The sequence below is a fragment of the Pempheris klunzingeri genome, chromosome 3, assembly GCF_042242105.1.
Source record: "Pempheris klunzingeri isolate RE-2024b chromosome 3, fPemKlu1.hap1, whole genome shotgun sequence".
NCBI lineage: Eukaryota > Metazoa > Chordata > Actinopteri > Acropomatiformes > Pempheridae > Pempheris > Pempheris klunzingeri.
In genome coordinates, this window is record NC_092014.1 from 18,192,489 (window position 1) to 18,212,332 (window position 19,844).

At 42.0% G+C, this 19,844-nt stretch overlaps 1 protein-coding gene across 1 annotated transcript in view; it reads right to left on the reverse strand.

The window, feature by feature from the left end:
- LOC139198774 (E3 ubiquitin-protein ligase SMURF2-like) overlaps window positions 1-19,844 on the reverse strand; it is a 60,949-nt gene that overhangs the window by 13,406 nt on the left and 27,699 nt on the right. Inside the window, exons 3-10 of the mRNA XM_070827712.1 lie at window positions 17,652-17,760; window positions 11,870-12,003; window positions 8,361-8,426; window positions 7,433-7,517; window positions 6,271-6,354; window positions 4,416-4,627; window positions 1,904-1,988; window positions 492-650 (exon numbers count right to left, since the gene is read on the reverse strand). Coding sequence (XP_070683813.1) covers window positions 492-650; window positions 1,904-1,988; window positions 4,416-4,627; window positions 6,271-6,354; window positions 7,433-7,517; window positions 8,361-8,426; window positions 11,870-12,003; window positions 17,652-17,760 — 934 coding nt within the window. The remainder of the gene's footprint in view (window positions 1-491; window positions 651-1,903; window positions 1,989-4,415; window positions 4,628-6,270; window positions 6,355-7,432; window positions 7,518-8,360; window positions 8,427-11,869; window positions 12,004-17,651; window positions 17,761-19,844) is intronic.

The window sequence follows — 19,844 nt, forward strand, 5'->3', positions numbered from 1 at the left end:
CATCTTACAGCAGACATATTCATGACTGCAGTGTGTATCACAGATTCCCACACAGTTTTTCCCTCTCTTCAGGTTATTCCATCTTCCCCAGACAGCAGTCATGTCCATTTCCAGTTTGGTAGAGTGATTGTGAAGCTACTTTCAGAAAACACTAAATTGCTAACAATACTGCAAACAGTCGTCAGCAGAAAATGAATGGAGCAGAAAGTGGCTCTGAAACTATAAAAAGAGCGACTGTGTTTCAGCAGTGACTAGAGACAAAAAACACACTAGACGTCTTTTAAAGCATGAATATAGAAGCGATGCATCACATCTGTACAACGCTGCCATGTGACAATCTGCAACCGGTCTGAGGCATCAGATGATTTGCTAAAACAACTGCTGTTAATCTGTTTTTCTTACAGATAGTTAGTCTTACAGTATTCAGGCTAGAGGAGACTGTTGAATGTTGTGTATAAGTGCACTGTTGCTACAATGGAGAAGACACTTACTTGAGTACTAGATGCAAGTTTGCCGATAGCCGCGGGTCTGTGAACTGTGTTGTTCGATTATTGTGGTCGACAAAGTAGACGCGGCCGGTGGCTGTGTTTCTGATCTCCCAGCCTGGTGGCAGCGGACCCAGTTCCTCACAGTTCACATTGCTTAAGTCCCTGAAAAAAAAAAAAAAAACAGAAACCATTAGCAACAATAATCCTACAAATTAAGTTACATTTCAATTAAACTATAAATACATGCTACATGGTACAAAACAGCTGCCATGGTCAGAGTTTTCCTTTGTGTCGTACAGGTTGTTTTCTTACATTCAAAATTAAACAAGAGGTCCAACTCGTTAGGTCGTTAGGTATGATGCAATGCTATCTGCTTTTCAAAGTTCAAGGGGAAGGAGTCGTAATTAGTAAGTAAGTGCTTATAAAAACAACACAGTAAATTTGTTCAACAAAATTTTATTTCTAATGAAAAATTATTAATTAACTGTACATAAGTGTATCCTTTCAGCAACAAATGTAGTGACAGTACTCGCATAAGAAGTGAAAAATGGGTTGGCATCAACTTTTACATGAGGTAGTACATAAATATTTCCTTAACAGAGGTATCACAGGACTCAACAGACCCAAGAGCATCAGCAGCATTAACATTGCTGCTATCCTTGTATGCACACTAATTTCTTGATTTGTCTCACCTCCTGTACAGTGTCATTCCTGTCAGGAGAAACCTAAGCCCTGATCTGGGACAACGCCGTGGCCTAAGGCTACGTGCTTGTGTCTATGTGCGTGGGAATACTTTGTCCTTGCGTGAAGTGAGGACACACCACTCACGGACTAAGCACTCATAACAACATACTGGGTCATTTTAGCAGCTCTGTCCAAAATGACCAAACCCAGAGGTTACTGCTGTGTTAAACGTGCTCCATCGCTGAGAAGCAGCTACACCGAGACATGGCCAAAAACGTAACGCAATAGCACTGCCTGTAATCTCTGGTGAATTAACTAGTGAACTATTGAGGGCTGGTGAAACAGTTTGATTGAGTGCAGAACCACTGGCCTGTGGTGTGTTGAGCTCAACATCTGCCCAAAAATGTTCTTCCAACTCCAAATCGGACTCAGGGGTCAGCAGCTTGGGTGACCCTAACTTGAGCCTGAAGTTTGACTAATAAAATTGTTTTTGAACACAACCCTGAGCAAATAAGTGAGAAATTAGGTCTGATGCAGCCCAGACAAGTCCAGTTTTAGGAATATATGTCAGGTTTTATTTCAACATTAAAACAATACAGGCTGTCAGCTCCGCAGTGCATTTATCACATGTTTAAGTCAATGAGCTGTTGAAATAATTATGCTCATATCCATTGCTATAAAGTGCTTTACAAACAGATACAGATGAAAAAGTATGAACACAAGGGAGTTACCTGGGCACCCGGGGGTCATGCCAGGTACTCACTCCAGTCTGTGTGTGGAGGAAGTAGACCTGACCCTGCTGAGTTGTTCTTTGTTCTAAAACAGAAAGAAAATTGATAGGAATTAATATGTCAAAAAGACACTGAAACAAGCTTGGAACTGTTGCTGGGACTGTTCTGTAGTCTAGTCCTGGTGGGTACAAGGATGGATAGTGAGGTTATGTATTTTGGAGAAGGGGAAGTCTGTTTATAATTGATGTGACAGGCAAACAGCAGGGACAAGAGTTTCTTAAAGGTGTGCGCCAATGTAATCAATTAGTTCCTCTCAAGCCTCCAGTAGGCCTATCCCAAGAGGACGGGGAAAATAAAATGTGAGGGAAATTTATCAAAGACTTCCATGAGTGTTTTTCCTTGCACAGAGTTCCTTGACGCATCCTCACTGCCTTTTTTTTTTCTTAAAGGTTGGTGTATGCTCTGAAAGTCATCTCTTCCTATTAATCTCCAAAACCAAAGGAAATGGAAAGGAAAATTCTGTCACTCATTCCAAACCCACTAATATAACAGAGTGCAAACAAATAAGGGAACTGAGGACCAAAAACATCTGAAGAGAATGGTTCATCATTGGCTCTTTGGATCTTTGGTTCCTTCCAGTTCATGGATGAATGGAGAGTGAGTGTGTGAATGCTGGCACAATAAGTGTGTGCTGCACGGGTGTGGTGTTCATGTGTGTATGTATATTCACCCGCTAATCCATCACTACCCCCCACCCCTACTTCCTACTGGCACAACTCATTTCCTACCCACCTCTCCCTCTCCTTTTTCCCCCTAACACACCCCCTCTCTCTCATTCTCTCTCACGCTCTCTCGCCACACCCAGCCACTGGTTCAGAGGGTTCAGCTGAGGAAGAAAGCTCACTAGCTGTTGGGCATCAGTGACTCACTTTGTCCGACCTTGGCCAGCCTCAGTGGACACAGCAGGACATTTCAAAAGGGGGCACAGGTCCAACAGTGCCATTCTAAATTGCTGGCGTACAGCACCACACTTAAAATAATAATTTATTTTACAGACTCTGTGGGTATTGTGGGGTGCGCTGTGGCTGACTGTGAAAAGTACAATTTCTGATGCTGAAAAATGTACTTGTGTAGCTCCTGCATGATTTTCCTAATGTATTTACATGCCTTAAGTGTGGCCAGCTTAAGAATAACAAACATAAAAAACAGCCAATAACCCAAAGTGCCTTCTCTGAGCTAAACACCCAGCTATGAATACCCTGCTTTCCTTCCTTCTACTCGCTGTGGGAATATCAGTCTGCAAAGCCAAAACATTCCAACACTGGGAAGTGTTTGCAAACAGGAGAGTTCAGGAGAGGAGAGGAGAGACAGAATATTAACACACAGCAAGTGTTGACTGCAGTTGTCATGATGTGGTGCTGTGGGAAGGAGGGAGGGGGGGGGGGGGGGGGGGGGAGGAGGAGGGGGGCATCAGTAGAGAAAGTGTGCGTAAGCCCAAGGACAGAGCAGGCAGACAGATGGAGAGAGGGAGAAAGAACAAGAACAGAGGATAGTAAAAGTAAAAATGTTCAACATATCTTTGCCTCCAGGCTACAAACAAGATACAGCCCAAAGGAGCAGCTCTCTGTGCGTTTAATCTGCACATCTTGTATCTTTGTGGTTTACGGCTGGGGCTTCACCTCAGTTTGCCTTTTTGAAATCGGTAACAAACAGTAGGAAACTATACAACTCAACATGATTACAGCCGACTTTCTTATGTATCAGCTGGATAAAAACATTCACCTGGTGTCTAAGGTTTAAACCATTCCCTAACTAGATGCCTTGACCACCAGCAGGTGGTACCTTTGCTCTATATTTGCACTGTAACATCTTAGAATAACATGTAAACAACAACACTGGTAACACACTGGCTCTGTCACACATAACTAGCATTTGTTGAAAACATCAGCTTGAGATAAGCCAGGTATGTGAAGGCATTTTGAGGTGACCTTCATGTTTTGATACTGAATAGACCTGTGTTAAAAAGGTAAAGAAACAAAACTGGAAAATACCTAGAAATACTAAAAAAAACCTGATAATGGAGCAACAGACACTCATGCTGGCCATTTCTCCCCCAGTGGTTTTGGATAGCTTGACAGTCCAATTCTGTTGAGCTTTTTTTTTTTTTTTTTTTATAAACAAACTATTATTTGTTTGGATTCAAAGATTGCATAAACTATTTACATGCTTCTGAAACTCACACAACAAAACACTCCACCTAAAACACAGTTCAACAGCTATGGGATTTGATCACCTTTGTAATCACATGATCATAACTGAAAAATAACATATGACAGCATAAACACAGCTTTTTTCTTCCATGCTGTCCTGTCTGCTCAAAAAAGAGGATGACAGACACAAAATGCAACAATTTAACACTCTTTCTATTTCATCAGATTGAATTCGTAAAGGGTAACCAGTTAGTAAAGGAAGTGTGTATGTGCATGTGTGTGTGTGTTGCTGTGTTTCTCACCATAACCCTCAGGCAGGTCAGGGGGGGTATGCAGGTGTGTTCGACTCATGTAGTTACGATGCCGCTGCGATCGAACCCGTCTCTCCTGGATACGCTGTTCGCCCGGTGGGCCGCTGGCCTCGGCCCCATTTACAGGTGTCATCACTGGCGTGTTCTCGTCCACCACGCAACTCAGCGGACGCCCCGATGGGCTGGAATACTCTGAGGCTGGCCTGAGGAAAAGCAGAGAAGGCAATGTAATCTTTAGTTTTGTTCTTCGTATTATTTTATTCTAATTTTTTTGTATTTGTTTATTCATATTTGTTTTCAAGTTGTAATTGACAAATATTATGCCAATATTTGTATATCATACAGATAAACCTTTTAATCAAATCAGAAATAATTAACACTTTTTAAAGAAGATTTTGACTGACCGATACCAATGTTCTCGTTGTGAACTAGATGAATAAGATGTTTGTTATCATTCCTAAGAGTTACATGTGTTAAGAGTGTGTTAAAAAAGTGAGTGATAAGTGCTAGACATTTTTGGTGAAATGTATCTAACTGTGTGCCTTGTTTTCCTCTACTTGCAAGAACCTGGGAGTGGAGGGTGCAAAGAGGTGCTATAGGTGTGCTATGGGTTAAGTCATAGGTGTGGCCGGTTTATTTGTTCTTGTGATGTCTAGACATACACACGCGTATAGTGTAATTATTGGAAAACTGCTTGTGTCATCAGTCCTCCTGAAGAAAAAGGTATTTCATGGTTATGGTTAAGATTAAAAGGATATGGTGGATTGGGGCCTGCGTAAAAGCAAACAGAAAGTCCTCAAAAGACTACAGTAGAATCTTTTGTGTGTTTGAGTGGCTCGTAACAGCAGGAGTTATGAACAGATCTCTGATAAGCAAACACAAACAGAGACAGGCTGGCTTACTGACACTTAATGTATCTCTGTGTGTGTGTGTGTGTGTGCGCGCACGTGTGTGTGTGTGCTTGGCATGGTTGACCGCTGTCTGGCTGTCCAGAGTTACTGACGCCTTGGCTATCTAAAACCATGTCTATCAACCCACAACCCGCCTCCTCCCCCTTCCACACACTTTTCCTCCCTTCCATTTCCTCTTTCTACCCCCCTCACTGATGTCACCTACATCAGTGAAGTGAGAGAATATTAAGAGTGACTAGTTACCATTTAAATTATAAATGGTAACTAGATTATAAATATGGCAAAAATAATTGATTTTTAAAATGTTAAATACCTTGTTCTATATTCTTTCCTTGTGCCCTACCACTTAATCTTTTCGTCATACCGCTTTCTGCTATGCGGCCTGGGGTCCACTAGAGATGTGTAGTAAGAGAGGGTGAGGCGATGGGGGGATTTGTGCTATTTGTTTGCTTACTCCCCTAACGGCTCCACTGATATGGGCCAAGTAGGAAGGCGACAGTTGTTCCTGCAGGAACAGGGGCCAAGTAAAACCTGGCTGCCCGACTGGCTGGCTAGTTTATTTAGTTAGTGTGTGTGTGCGTGTGTGCGTGCGTGTGCATGTGTGTGTGTGTGTGCGCTGTGGTGGGGTGGGAGGCTGAGGAAATTGACATCAATTCACTCATTACCGACAGACTGTTATTATTGTGAGTGGAAGCTTTTTTCTAAAAAGGGAAATGGGGAAATTTACAACCACTTCAATAGACACACACACCCCTTTGCATTTTTTATAGGCCAAGTTTGTTGTGTATTATATCAACATGACTGCTGTATAATAAGTAGGCAGAGGAGGGATTAAGGACAATATGATTTAGGCCAGGCCATGGGAAACTTTTTACAATATTATACACAACTTGAAGTCGTAGTTGAGGGTGTGCGCAGTGTGTGTGCACATGTACCTGGTAGGTCTCTCCCACTGCGTGGTACGTGTGATGTGGTTCAGGTACTGTATCCTTCCAGAAGCTGTCCTCCTCTCTTCCCAGCTGTTTTATGACAGATTAAGACAAACCGATGAGGGAACAGTTTTTAAAGAGATCACATGCAAAAAGTTAAAAGAATTAATGATAGATTTGATATTCCCTCCTGACAAACCAGACAAAAGCATGTTAATATTCACAACCACTATTTACAGACATTAAATATACCCCACTTTTCCAATATATACAAAATTGCAGATAAACTAACCCTCTGCTCCAATACACACCTCCCAACTAAAGATTACCTCACTGATATAATTTGTTTCTGACAGAGTTCGGTCAAAGTAGCTCCAGGTAAATCAAGCAAAATATTGCTTGGACTAGACCAGGGGTGCACACACTTTTTCAGCATGCGAGCTACTTATAAAATGACCAAGCCAAAATGATCTACCTATGATCTACCGTGCGTTTTTTGTCATTACCTTACTCTGATGACTTGCACTGAATGGAATTAGCCAGGGATGCACAGTCCGGACAGTAGCTGCTGACAGCCAGCCTCAAGCACACTTTCAAATGATCATCAGTCATGGTGGAACGGTACTTGGACTTTATGATCTTCATTAGGGAAAAGGCTGACTCACATAAATAAGTGGAGCCGAATAATGCAGTCAAGGAGGTTGCCACATTTCCCTTTTTCGGTATAGCGATGACAGACTGGCACATGAGGCAAACGCACTTTGAAAATGACATAGTGAAAAAAAAGTCCACCTCCCATTCCGTATGGAAGTGGTACGTTTTAGCTTTTTACTTGGTCCAGCTCCCCCACTCATTTTTACACCCCTAAGTTTAGAAGACATAAATTGGAGGCTAACTCACTAGCTTGCTAGAACGCGCCGTTATGTGCGCATGCGCAGTGACCCCTGTGTCAGAAAAGGTCAGATTGGTCAGACCGACTGCCCCCTATGCCAATCAAGTGACAAATTTCATAGTGAGGACGGATGATAGGCTGACGTCTACGTTTTAATGCCATGCGATCGACCCACACTACCTTCATGATCGTCCGGTAGATCGCGATCGACGTATTGTGCACCCCTGGACTAGAAGGATAGCTAATTTTTAAAGGAAACCCTGTGATAATACTGACCCATCGGGTAAGTCATTGTCGAACAGGCGACTGCAGTCCACCACTGGCCCTCCTGTCCCAATTCGATCTCTGGACTGAAGACTTACTGCATAGTTAGCAAAGACACAAAAAGACAGTAGATCAATGACATTTTCCTATCCATACAGTGCAGCTGAAATAATGGCTCATATTTAGTCCATTCATCATTTGTCCTATAAAGTCCTGATGGTTTATCTAATGTTTTTTATACATTTTTGTCTTCTATGTATTCTTCCTATTTCCTTTTCTCCTCTCACAATAATGAAAATGAATAATAAATATAATGATAATAATATATTAATAAACGAGAATGTTAAAAACTTTGTTGGTAGGTACCAGATATTAAATATATCCCTGTGGTTTTGTATTACAAAGCCTGAGAGAAAAAAAACCCAACAAAAATCCAGTCTGTGGCTCAGTGGTTAGGTAATGAATTGAGTCAGAGTATTGAGACAGAGGATCTGGGTCTGGGTCAATCTGTGTTTTCTAGTGTTCAATGTACTGAGACATGCTGAGTTGTCTCTACTCTGTTCAACGGATCAACTCCTAATTTCAAATACTGAAAATGTGCTTTTTGTAAAATAACTGAGCTCATTTATACTTTGTATCAAGTAAACTGCCAGGGAGTAGTTCCAACAATGTCTAATGTTTGGGGTGCAGTGGTCAAATGTGTCTACTTGAACTTTACACAAAGCAACACTGGGTGTAGACTAATTGTTAACAGGTAAATACGTATGTTAATAACTCTTAAATAAATTAACAGACACAGGCAGACTTAAAAAAAATATCCCAATGTATCTATTTGGCTTGATTTTCCTCACCTACAAAAATGATACGGTTTTCTATTCTCAATATAAAATAAATTGAATTGAATTGAATATTTTGACATAACCAATGTTGTGTTTCTTACCGACTATTTGTCCTCTCACAGTATCATTGTCATTCGGTCCCAGCTTATTCAGATCCAGTCTCTGATCTGCAGGGAAAAAACAAACAAGACACATAACCATTGACTGGCCAACACAGGGCACTGTCAGATATTTTCACATTGTGTTGTGGCAAAATTCATGCCAGGTTCAAAAGATTATTTGTCTGACGACGGTGTGTTTTCTTTTGCTGGAACCTTCTGCGTCAACAACCTTGATGTAGTGCCATGAGTCTAATGGGACGTAATAAAGTGGACAGTAAAAACAAAAAATTCTGCGTGCAAGTATGTCTTTAAAAAAACTGCTCTGCAAAAGAAACGCTACTGCAGCTTCAACTATTTGTGTGTGAAAAGATGAAATTTTGGACACACAAAATATAACAAAATGTTTTAGAATTGTGTCGTTTCTGGATAAGTAAGAACTCATTGTCTGCTGAGCACAAGGCAGCACTGCCAGACACAGACAGCACAGAAACACAACCCAGGAAGACTCTGAACAGGATCCAGACACAGATACATTCAACAGATACATTCAGTAGTCGCAGTCGCAGTCACCCCCCCCCCCGCCTGCCTCTCTCTCTCCCTTTCACACGCACACAAACACTAAATCCCACAGGGAAACTTGTGCAGGAACAGTCCAGCTGACCAACACAGGAGTGATACCAATTGGTATCCGTTAACAAGCAACTCATGAGTGTCCTGCAGGGGCTTTGACTTACTTAAATATGACAAACTATAACATAATCAGCCATAAGAAAACAAAGTGTGAGTGTAGAGGAGGCGAGGGAGAGGGAGGAGGGGTAACATGCAGGGGAGGCTGAGTGCGAGTGAGAGAGAAAAAGTGAGATACAGAGGTGCCCCAGTTATCCATGCGCTAATACTAAAAAGAAAATCATATCTTTAGTTTGCATGTATGATTTTGTATGCATGTAAAATGGTGTACCTGTTTTAATGTACAGGCTGAGCAGATCTAAGCAACCCTATAGTTTGTTTCCAGCAGAGTGTGTGTGTGTGTGGGTTTGTGTTTGTGCATGTGCATCTGCTCCGGATACGTGTCTAGACTAAACAGCGATGTTCTAAGCCTTACATGGCTGGAATAGTAAGCAGATTTCTCTCTCAAATAAGAGAAGAGGGAAACAGACAGACAGTACATCTACAGACCTTTAACCACAAGCCGTCACTGCACCATTCATTTCCTCTGAGCTGGAAACATTCTGCGTTACAATTAACAAACTACATAAAAGCATATGAATATGTGCATGTAGACCCACATAAGCTGAACGTGTTCCAGTATCTGTTGACTTAAGTTATGCAGAATCACATGTGCATATGCTAAATCATGTGCATGTGTGTGAAGATTATTTGTATATTTATATGTAAAAACTGTGGTATTAGCAATATCACAACCAGAAAATCAGTAAATATAATTAACCACTACAACACAATGAATAGTACACACAAATAAACAACAAGGTTCAAAGAGAGGCAGACTAACATGTGCAGCCAGTCAAGTTATTTTGGAAAACTGGTGTGTGTGTGTGTGTGTGTGTGTGTGTGTGTGTGTGTATGTGTGTGTGTGTGTGTGTGCAGGAGTGAAATAGTCTTGTGTGAGCTTGTGTTTGCGTTGGATGACAAAGTGAGCGATGTGTATGAATGTGACTTCTAGGAACCCAGGCAATTCCAGTAAAGTCTTTTTTTGTATGTGTGTGTTTGTGTTTTTTTTTATGTTTGTCTGTGTGTGTGTGTGCACATCTTGGTCACACCTCAGACAGAGCACTGGTCATGTGTCTGCAGCACACAAGATGAGGACAAAGGAATAATGTGAGCACTGGTGTCTTGTCGTAGATCAAGTCTCCCTGTCCACTTCCTGTGGCTGTGATAAAGTATAATTTCTGCCGTGTTGGCTGTATAGTAAGTGGCTGGTGTGGAGCCTGACTGGAGCCTATACTCTCTGTTTCTGGAAGTAGTGAATAAATCTAAGGGCTCGTCCTTTGGCACTCAGTGAGGTAAAAGTATGGCACTAGGCTTCCATGGCTGTCAAGGTCCCTTTTGTGGCAACACTGACGCTGTTGTGGTTTTTGGTGGATTAGGGGGTGAACTTTATGAGCCAAGAGTGCCATTTGGGAGCAAACATAACGGCTGTTGGAACCTATTCTGGACTCCTATGGGAAGTATTTAGCTTGACAGTTTGGAGTTGGCGTAAGAAGCCGTTACATCTGGGCCAACCAAACTACAACTATTTGCATTCATGGAAGCATCCAACTATGCAGTTTGGACAGAGGAGCATCCAACAAATGGCAATTATATTCAGACAAACAACTCCTAAAGTGGTTGTGGGGCATGACTGTGTAGAATGGATGAATGGAAATAAAGAAAAGGCCAGATATATAATAAAGGGGGAAAATGTAACTCAGTGTGGTTCTGGTACATGTCTGTCTGTGTTTAAGACAGGTCAGGAAGATGGATTGAAGGAAAGGAGGAGAACGAGTGGAAGGAATGTTAATTTTACAGTATGTACTACAGTTAAGTGGATATGTGTCAGTATCAACTAACTGGTACTGCCAACAAGGCAGACAGGGCTAACAAGCATGCGGCCATGTGGACTGCACAGAGGGCATCAGAGTCTAAATCATTTGGAAATCAAAGGGTACAACACTGCGGCAGCAGTCTGAATGCATGCAGGTGGGAAACTAAACATTTGAGAATGTGTGTGTTTGTACAAAATCATTGCTGTTCCTGCGTATGTTTCCCACATTAGCCTGGGATCAACTTTCTGGTCAGCCAAGGTTTCTCATACAACTATCCCAAAACGTCATCAGTCTTCCTCTTTAAACGTTTTTTGCCAAATACTGACAATAAGTATATCAGCAGGACTACGCTTCAAAGAAAAAAGCCATTTGTTTCCTGACAGAAAGTCACATTGCTGTAAAATGAATTGTGGCTAATGATTTTGTCCCAGGTGCCAGATGTCTACAGCGGACAATATTTCTGATATGTGTGGGCTAAAGGAGTTGCCTGTATATTGTGCCCATAAATCTTATGGTGATGAATGGCTGGCACAGAGGGAGCAGCAGGGTGCGTGCTGGTGATAGGACAGCGGCATTACTGGAAGAGCTGCAGGTGTAGCAGCAGGCTATCCAACTATCAAACTACTGGGGCCAGATAAAAAAAAAAAAAAAGAGGCGCAGGAAAGGTTCCCTTGGATGAAGGTTAGAGTCTGTCTGACCATGTGTGACGAGTCCAGGATGTGTGTGCATGCATATGTGAACACAGGTTAACATGGCTCACCAAGCTGCTGTATAGTTATTCATTTATTCATTCTGTATTTCCTGTGGAGCCTCTCCATCACCCTTCACTAACAAGCCAGACTAGCACCTTAGGGTAAAGGCCATGCTGGGAATGCAGAGGCAGCATCAGGAGACCAGGGACCAGTTTTCAATGAGCGTGGCACAGAGCACGCAACTATGCACAAACAAACATAAACAGATACTTACAGCCAGTGTCTTTGAGTCTGTTGATGGCGTTGGACAGGAGGCGGACACAGCCCAGGAAACCTGCACCCTGCTTTTTGTGGATCTTCTTGTGGTTCCATACACTGATAGTAATTGAGTCTGCCTTTCCGATGTATCTGACAGGGGAGGAGAGAGGGAGAGTAAGGAAACAGGTCAATAAGACAAGAGAAGACGTGTAGTTTGTAATACTGACAATATCCATAGAATTTCAAAGGGTCCAATGAGACATGGTGCATGCTTGCTTTCATCAACCCACAGTGTTTGAAAGTTGGAAAGAAAACACAATCATAAGCTGTGAAACATTTTTCCAAAGCATTACCAAAAACACTAAACTAAAAACACACAATAACTGAAACTCTTATTTTGCATCTCTTCCAAATACTTCTCCCTGACAGCAAGAGAACAATGCACACCGTGTTTGCGGTGTAGACTTTCAGACTGTGTAATGAGGCAGATTAGCTGATTTTAAAGTAACTTGTGTGTGTGCTTGCGTGTTTCTGCAGATTTAGCACAGCTGAGGCTAGTCTGGTCGTGGTTGAAGAACAGAGGAAGTCCCCATGATGTGCTCCACCACTGTCTGAGACCCAGACAGCTCCAACAGTAAACACGCTGACATTCAAACGCACAAGCACAAATTCACTGACACACACATACACACGTAATTACAGCCTAGCTGCCACCACTGCTGCCAAGCTCTATATTATGCTGTGTATCACTAGCAAGGAGTGGGGTTTCCCTACTAAACACATCAAAACATATAGGTTTGGTATGTATGCCAAATCACAGAAGATGGAAAATTGTTGCACTGAAATCAAATTACAAGCCTCTGTGGGTTGCCGATCTTTTTCAGTGTCCAGTGATTCAGTCTCTAGTTTCTATCTGAAAATCTTATCAGGATGCAGTAGCAGGGGTTAGCATCTTGGCAATTTTCTCTCTGAGCAGATGCTGATGTGTCTAGACATGTGCTGTGTTGCACATTATGATCTCATTCTAGCCATTTGCACTATTAGGCAACAAACAGATGAAAGAGCAAATTGTTTTGTGCAATGAATGATTCAATGTTGTTCTCCAATAAAGGTGAGCTAACTAAAGCCATGTGTTCCAAGAAGAGGATACTTGAAGACTAGAAACCACTGGGGGTCAGCTGTTCCAAACCCTCCATCTTTTAAAATGCTTCTGCAACACCATAATGTGACAGTGGGAATATACAGACTCTTTCACTCATTTGATTTGTATTTCTAATCAAAGCCATGATGTTCTTCTCTTTGATGCAGCCAATTTGGACTAAGCTCCACCCTGATTAGGACATCCAGCTAAAATGGAAGGAGTCAGTCAGTTAGTCGATCTCCTCAACAACCGTCGATCCTATCGGCTTCAAACCTGGAAGATGTATAGCTGAGAACCCAAGGAATTGCGGTGCTCAGTGCCAGCTCTTGAGATCTATGAGTCGTATTTATTAATAGTGCATTAACAACAACCAGAAGTGCACGCTGTCCCCATTAACTGTTACACTGACAAACGGCGTGCTGGGTACAGCTCGCTCTATGTTGCTCACTACAGTACATTCAAGAACAAATAAAGAAAGAGAGGGATGTCACACTTTAGCAGACTCAAACATTTCTAGGATCAGCGATGTTACTTTCAGAATGACTGCGTGGCAGGTGTATAGCTCAGGAGCAAAGGAAGCGCTGTGTCGAGTTGTCTGGATGAGCGGTTCTCGAGGAAGCTGCAAGCAGCAATACTAGAGCCCAAGTAAGTAGGGTCTGTTCTGAACAGGCACATTTTGAATGGGCACCGCACTAGTTCTTTTAATCTTAGAACAACAGATGCACTAAACATTGTACATTGACTACATGTTGGTTCCCTATGTGTTGTGTGCTGTGGTGCAACTCAAACGGTCTAAATTCAGTTCAATTGGCTTTATTGGCATTTGACACGTTGCCAAAGTACAAATACAAAGAAAGACAACAGCAATACAACTCAACTGAAGAAAATAGATAATGAAAAAGACAAAATAAATATATGTGTATTATACATAATCAAGATGGCATTGCACAATTTCAATTTCCTGTCTGAGGACATAGTGTTCTCGCTCTAATCTCATGCTCTTCCCTTCATACAGTGTGGTCGTGAGATTAACAGATCAATGTGATGCAGAGGTGTGTTGTGCAAAGCATTATGCTGCAAAAAAACAGAGAACTGAGATAACCGACGAGACAATGACTGTACGTCTGGGGGAAAAATTGTGCCAAAAATAATTTTGGGAGACCTTGTCCTCTGAAATAACATTGCAGGTACTGAGGTAATTATTACAACACTCCCATCAACAGCAATTGTATATGGATGGGACTGGGCTGAACTGCTGTTAGCATTATTCACATCTCTATTAATTAGTTATCCCTAATTCTTTCAAAACATTTTGCAAGTCTTGCAAGCAAGACATAATACCCTCTAGATGACAAGTCAAAATATTATGCCAGCATGCTGAAGAAAACATTATGTTTAATGTAATGAGGCCTATTTAAGTAATTCATTTCCAGGCAATGTTAGAAATCAGTTCTTAACTAATAATGTGATAGTGTAATTTTTGTAAATTTATCTTTTCATCAGAACAGTACGTGCAGGGTTCACCAAGTTTTCTTGGCATGTTCCTTCTTCTATTCACCGTCTTAATTTGTTCACTGTCCATGAGAAACTACCACTAAATAAAGTACTAAATCCTGGCGGTCACGCATGGAGACAACACAGTTACACACACACACACAGGTGGTTGAGGCAACAACAAAAATAAGGATTAGCACTGTTAATCCCACAGACAACAGTAGTGGAGGGGAAAAATTCTTGGGTCAAATCCAGATTAGCTTTCCAGGACATACTAAATCCAGACCTGCACAACTTCCCAAAACTTTTTCCTTGCCAGGAAACAAACATTACATTGAGAAATCAAAAATAAGATTTCTTCCCAGATTGGATATATTTCATATTACTGTTGGACAGCCTTCAGTTGTTAACATCTATAGAGACAAAAATAAATCAGAGTGGAGATTCCACGGCTCTGGCTCGTCCATATCAAGTGCCTTGATCTGATTTATGTAAATTGAGCTGATGCCAAAGCATTCCTCCTCCATTCCCTCAAAACTGACCGTTACCTTGCTGTTGCATTGAACCAACCGCCCCATTGCACTTCCACTTTTGGACATATGCTTCCACAGACGTTTGTGGCCTCTCATAATGGAAAGTTGTGAATATTTAAGCAATAACATCATTTACAAAGTACAATAAGCTCTGGGTGCAATGTAGGTATGTCTGGTATAAGTGCTTCTTGAAGGCGGTTGACCTTTAGCTGTCAGTCCCAGACAGAGAAAGACAAAACTCTTATTGAATATACAACCAACACCATGCCCGTTTCCAGGCATGGCGGAAACTATTTGCTTTCTGGTAGCATTCTCTCCAGAGCCAACCCATGTTTATACTGTGCCAACTCACAGCAAATTGGAATGAGGCACAGAGAAATCTTCCTCAGGTTTAATAACGACCGATCAATGTCTGGAGTTACTCACCTTCTGATTATACTATAGGTGGGTATATGAGCCATGTAGACCTCCAAGGCTCGTCATATGTAAGTTGCGCTGAAGAAAGTTAATTTGTTAACTACTGCCAGTGCATTTCCAACATAGATGGCCAAAAGCAGGAGTACATTCTACATTGTATCACCGGGGATAAACCGAATCATGCTCGGGCAGTATGTGTTGAGACTGGTAAGGTAACACGTGGTCTCATGAGGGGACATGGTATGCACAGCATTTAATATAGAGTGAAGGCAGCGGCAGCAGAGAGTAAATCTGACCCTCTAACCAGAGAAATGTGAAGACTTGTACTAAAAAGGATGGAAATTGGAGGCCAAGCATGAAGAGGCAACCTGCCAAAACCAGACCTACATACTGTGAGTTCACGAACTTTAGACACTTAGACCACTTAGGCCAACTTTTTGAAAACATTTTCTACGTGCCATTATAAATTTATTGCATGGGACACACATATGAATTATAGAGTATCTACTGTACTTATAAAAAGCTAGATATTTTGTGCAGGGTAGGTATGATACGTAATGTAGGGCATCCGGACCCCTGGCAGGATCAATGTCATGTGGGAAAAGAACCCCCTTCCTAAAGCTGGAGACTGGAGATGGGGGTGTGGCATGCTGGCAATCTGCCAAGTCCACACTCCCATCTGTTTTCTGTGGCATGTTAGCCATTTCCTGAACCAGAGGAAGAGGCCAGGGGTCGCTGGCGGGAAACACACTCCTCAGAGGTGGTGGGGATCGAGAAAGGGGTAAAGAGTTGTAAAAAGGAGGGGGGGATCTGAGGTTGATGTTGACAGTAGGATTGGGCAATGTCTACTGAATTAGTATTTTTTGTACATTTAAGTCCATTCACAGCCTGTCCTCACCTTCTCACCTGGTCTTTCCTTACTTTTCCTCCCTACAGCCTATGCTTATGCTACCTCATTAGGCAGATCATCTAATGATAACAATGTTTGAAATACTACTCAGTGATGAAACTGCAGAGTATACCAGTGAATTAAAAAAAATGTTAAATTAAAATCACAGTGTTACAATGGTAGAGAGCTCAGTGGTTAACAGCTGACAGCCATCAGATGATGGACGATGGTGTGCGATGATAAGCCCATCCCTAGTTGACAGAAACACACACTTGTAGTGCAAGTTTCCAGCTCGTTCCGTCAGGCTTCCTTTTCCATCATTCCTTCTTCTTTTACCACTGTTTCCCTCCATCTCTCACCACAGCATAAGCTTCGTTGCCAGTGGGTCGTTTGGAGTGATCACTTCTTGTAATGGCCTGTTGATGCAGACCTTGGTACAGGGAACATTCATAGCACACGGCTCCAGTGAAAACCCTTCTCCTGCCACTGCGTCAAGTAATAGTTTCAGGGCACTTGTGAGGTGTAATGGCCATCCTGTTCTTTTGTCTTCTTTTTGTAGTCAATAGCTTCTGAGGCTAATGGACAATATAATGTCCATTATTAACTTTTCTCAGCAATGTAAAAAGCAAATATGAGAAGCTTTTCCCTCCTGCATGCCATCTGGTTTCTTCGACCATTGCATTGTTCAAAAATGTAGTTACCAATTTGTATTTACATTTCTGGGACTGACAGAAAGCCAAAGAAGGTCTGTTGGAAAAAATAAAGATTCGCAAAGGCTGATAAGTGGCTTAACCTGAAAGAGAAATGTGGCTTGGCCTATGTAAAGCCACATCTGGCGTAGAGAAAGTGATCAAGCCAGGATAATATGGGACATTGTTCAGGAATGCAAAACTATGTAGCAAACCCCTCTTCAAATTCCTAAAATATGAAAGAATAAATTCACATCAGTATGAGGTGCATTTCCTCCAAAAAAATTTCATATGCATATGACTAGGTGAGGCCTGAGATATGGAATGTCCACAATCTCAATCTACAGTTTTGTTCATATGTAAAAAGACTCAAAAGCTTCATAGATGGGCGTTTCCACACACAGTAAAGAGGCAACTCAATCAACATTCCTGAAACACTTATCATAGCAGTAATGCACGGAGACATACTAGAGAGCAACACAAGTATGCTGCATCTCTGTGACAACAATGCTGTATGTACCATTTCAAATTTCAGGCCGTGTGTGACCTCATACATTAATCCACACAGACTCACTGCATTTGTTTCTCAATGAGGCATAAGTGGCACAGAGCAACACGTCACACTGCTGACTTACAGATCATAATGTTGATTCCACTTCGGGTCCAGCGTATTTCTCACAGTATCTGTAGAGTGGCATTGTCCCGAGCCATCCACCACCACTTTGGCGAAAGGATCTGGCAACCCTGTAAAAATAGACAGTGAAGTGAAAGGCTTTTTTTGCAACTGTACAAACCTAGTGAGGTCACCACGACCCCTTTTCATGGAGGACTTTTTTATGAGACTGCAGTCATGAGGTAACAACTGTACACGCGTAAGCATAAAATAACCCACAATTACTTTACATTAAAGTTCCAAGTCAGTTCTTTTCATACAAACTCACTTCCCGATGCTTTTTTAATGGGTTAGTTAAATGATATCTAATAATACATTTTATGCCAATCTCTAACAGAAACCCTGGTTGACCAAAGTCAAACAGTGTCATGAAACCAGATAAGATGATGCATGTTTCAAACTGACCCCAGCTGTGTCTGCCTGAGAAGGATATATAAGTGAACACCATAGGGAGGCCCACTGGTCTGATTGTGCAGGTGTCTTCTTCTATTGATTGTGGTTACCTCACTATTTCATGTGCTTTTAGATTTTCTAAGATAATTTAGTTTGGAACAATGTCACTAACAATCAACTCCAAACATCAAAGAACGTGTCTGGTGAGGTAAAAGACTGTTTTTCCAGCTCTTCAGCTGTTTTCACATCTGGACAATATGTGGAGAATCAGGTCCCTCTCACATGTGTGGCACATAGCAGACTGTCTGCGTGAGATGTGTTGTCACTTTCTAGAAATAGGAGGAGGAGGAGGACTCGTCCGCAATGACGATTGTTTTTGAGTTACTATCAATACTACATGTATTTGGACGTATCCACAACTCCATGCAATGTCATCCACACGCCCACTTGTTCACATTCATCTATCAGACATTACACAAACTTTGTACTGGGGAGCTGGAAGTCTGGTTAATGTCTAGTGCATCTGATTCAAACATTTGCATTCACACTTTCAGCTCCTCCAGGTAATATCTTGAAAAGTTAAGGGTTGCTGTGCATGTGTAAAAGGGGCTTTCCTCTTCAACAGTTTAATCACAAGATGGCGGTGGAATGTGTTTTTGACAAAACTTTCTTCTAAGTGCAGGTTATGTCTGGACCATCTACTCAGTAGAGAGAGGGAGAGCAAGTGTAGCACTGTGTAAATCAAATGTAGAGCTGTTGTGGCGCTGCACCTGTGGCGACCCCGCAGCAGCAGTCTCCTTTGTTTGTTATTTTGCTTTGTTGATTCTTAGTTTGTGTGATACTCTCTGCCTGGAGAGGCCTGGAGACAGCCATATTTGACCTGCAAGAGTATGACCAGCCTCTGAGACTCAAGCACAGTTGAGAATTTCTCTTTCAATCCTGTAATTCTGGTATCGCGACAATGCAACCAGGCACTGTTGTACAGATGGCAGTTTTGAAGGAGGGCCATGGAATGCACCCCACTGGAACCAGGACTGCTAGTGTGAGGAACAGGCGAGAGAAAAGACAACAGCTGCACGGCATACCCCTACCCCTGGACTAATGTGCAATCTTTAAGGAATAAGATGGAGGAACAGAAAGTGCAGAATTACTGGCAGAGTACAGGAATGCCTTAATATGTAAGAACTTAAGATTGGATTGGGACCCTAAAAAGACAGGGAGGGAGCGAGCGGTTATGTCTGAATACCAGCTGGTTTAAGACTGCGGTCTCGTTTATGTTTGTGAGACAGTGTGCAGCCCTGATACTGGCTCATTAAATGTTTCTATCCACGCTAAAGCAAACAGCAAACATGGGCAATGCAACATCAGTCATCATAAAGAGTGGTGCAGCATTTGAAGAGCATATCACCCGATACCTCTGGCCTTATTATGGCCCTTGGTCATTTTCTTCAGTATGTTACCTGCCTGGGAAAGTGCTGGACCTTTTTAATGGGACCATCAAGGGAGCCTATAACTCTTACTGCGAAGCTCCTCTTATCATCTATTAAGTCACTGGTTTAAATTAAATGATCTTTCCCCAATTATACCAATCAGAGCCATACAGAATGCTCAGGTCATCTTAATGGATTCACAGCACGCTCTACACATCAAGGCGGAGGTTTCATTTCCCTAGAGGTGACACAGACTGATACATGAGGTCTTCTATTACTTTTGCTATTGTCCTTCAACACAAAATGTGATTCAGCCTGTTACTAACTGTGAT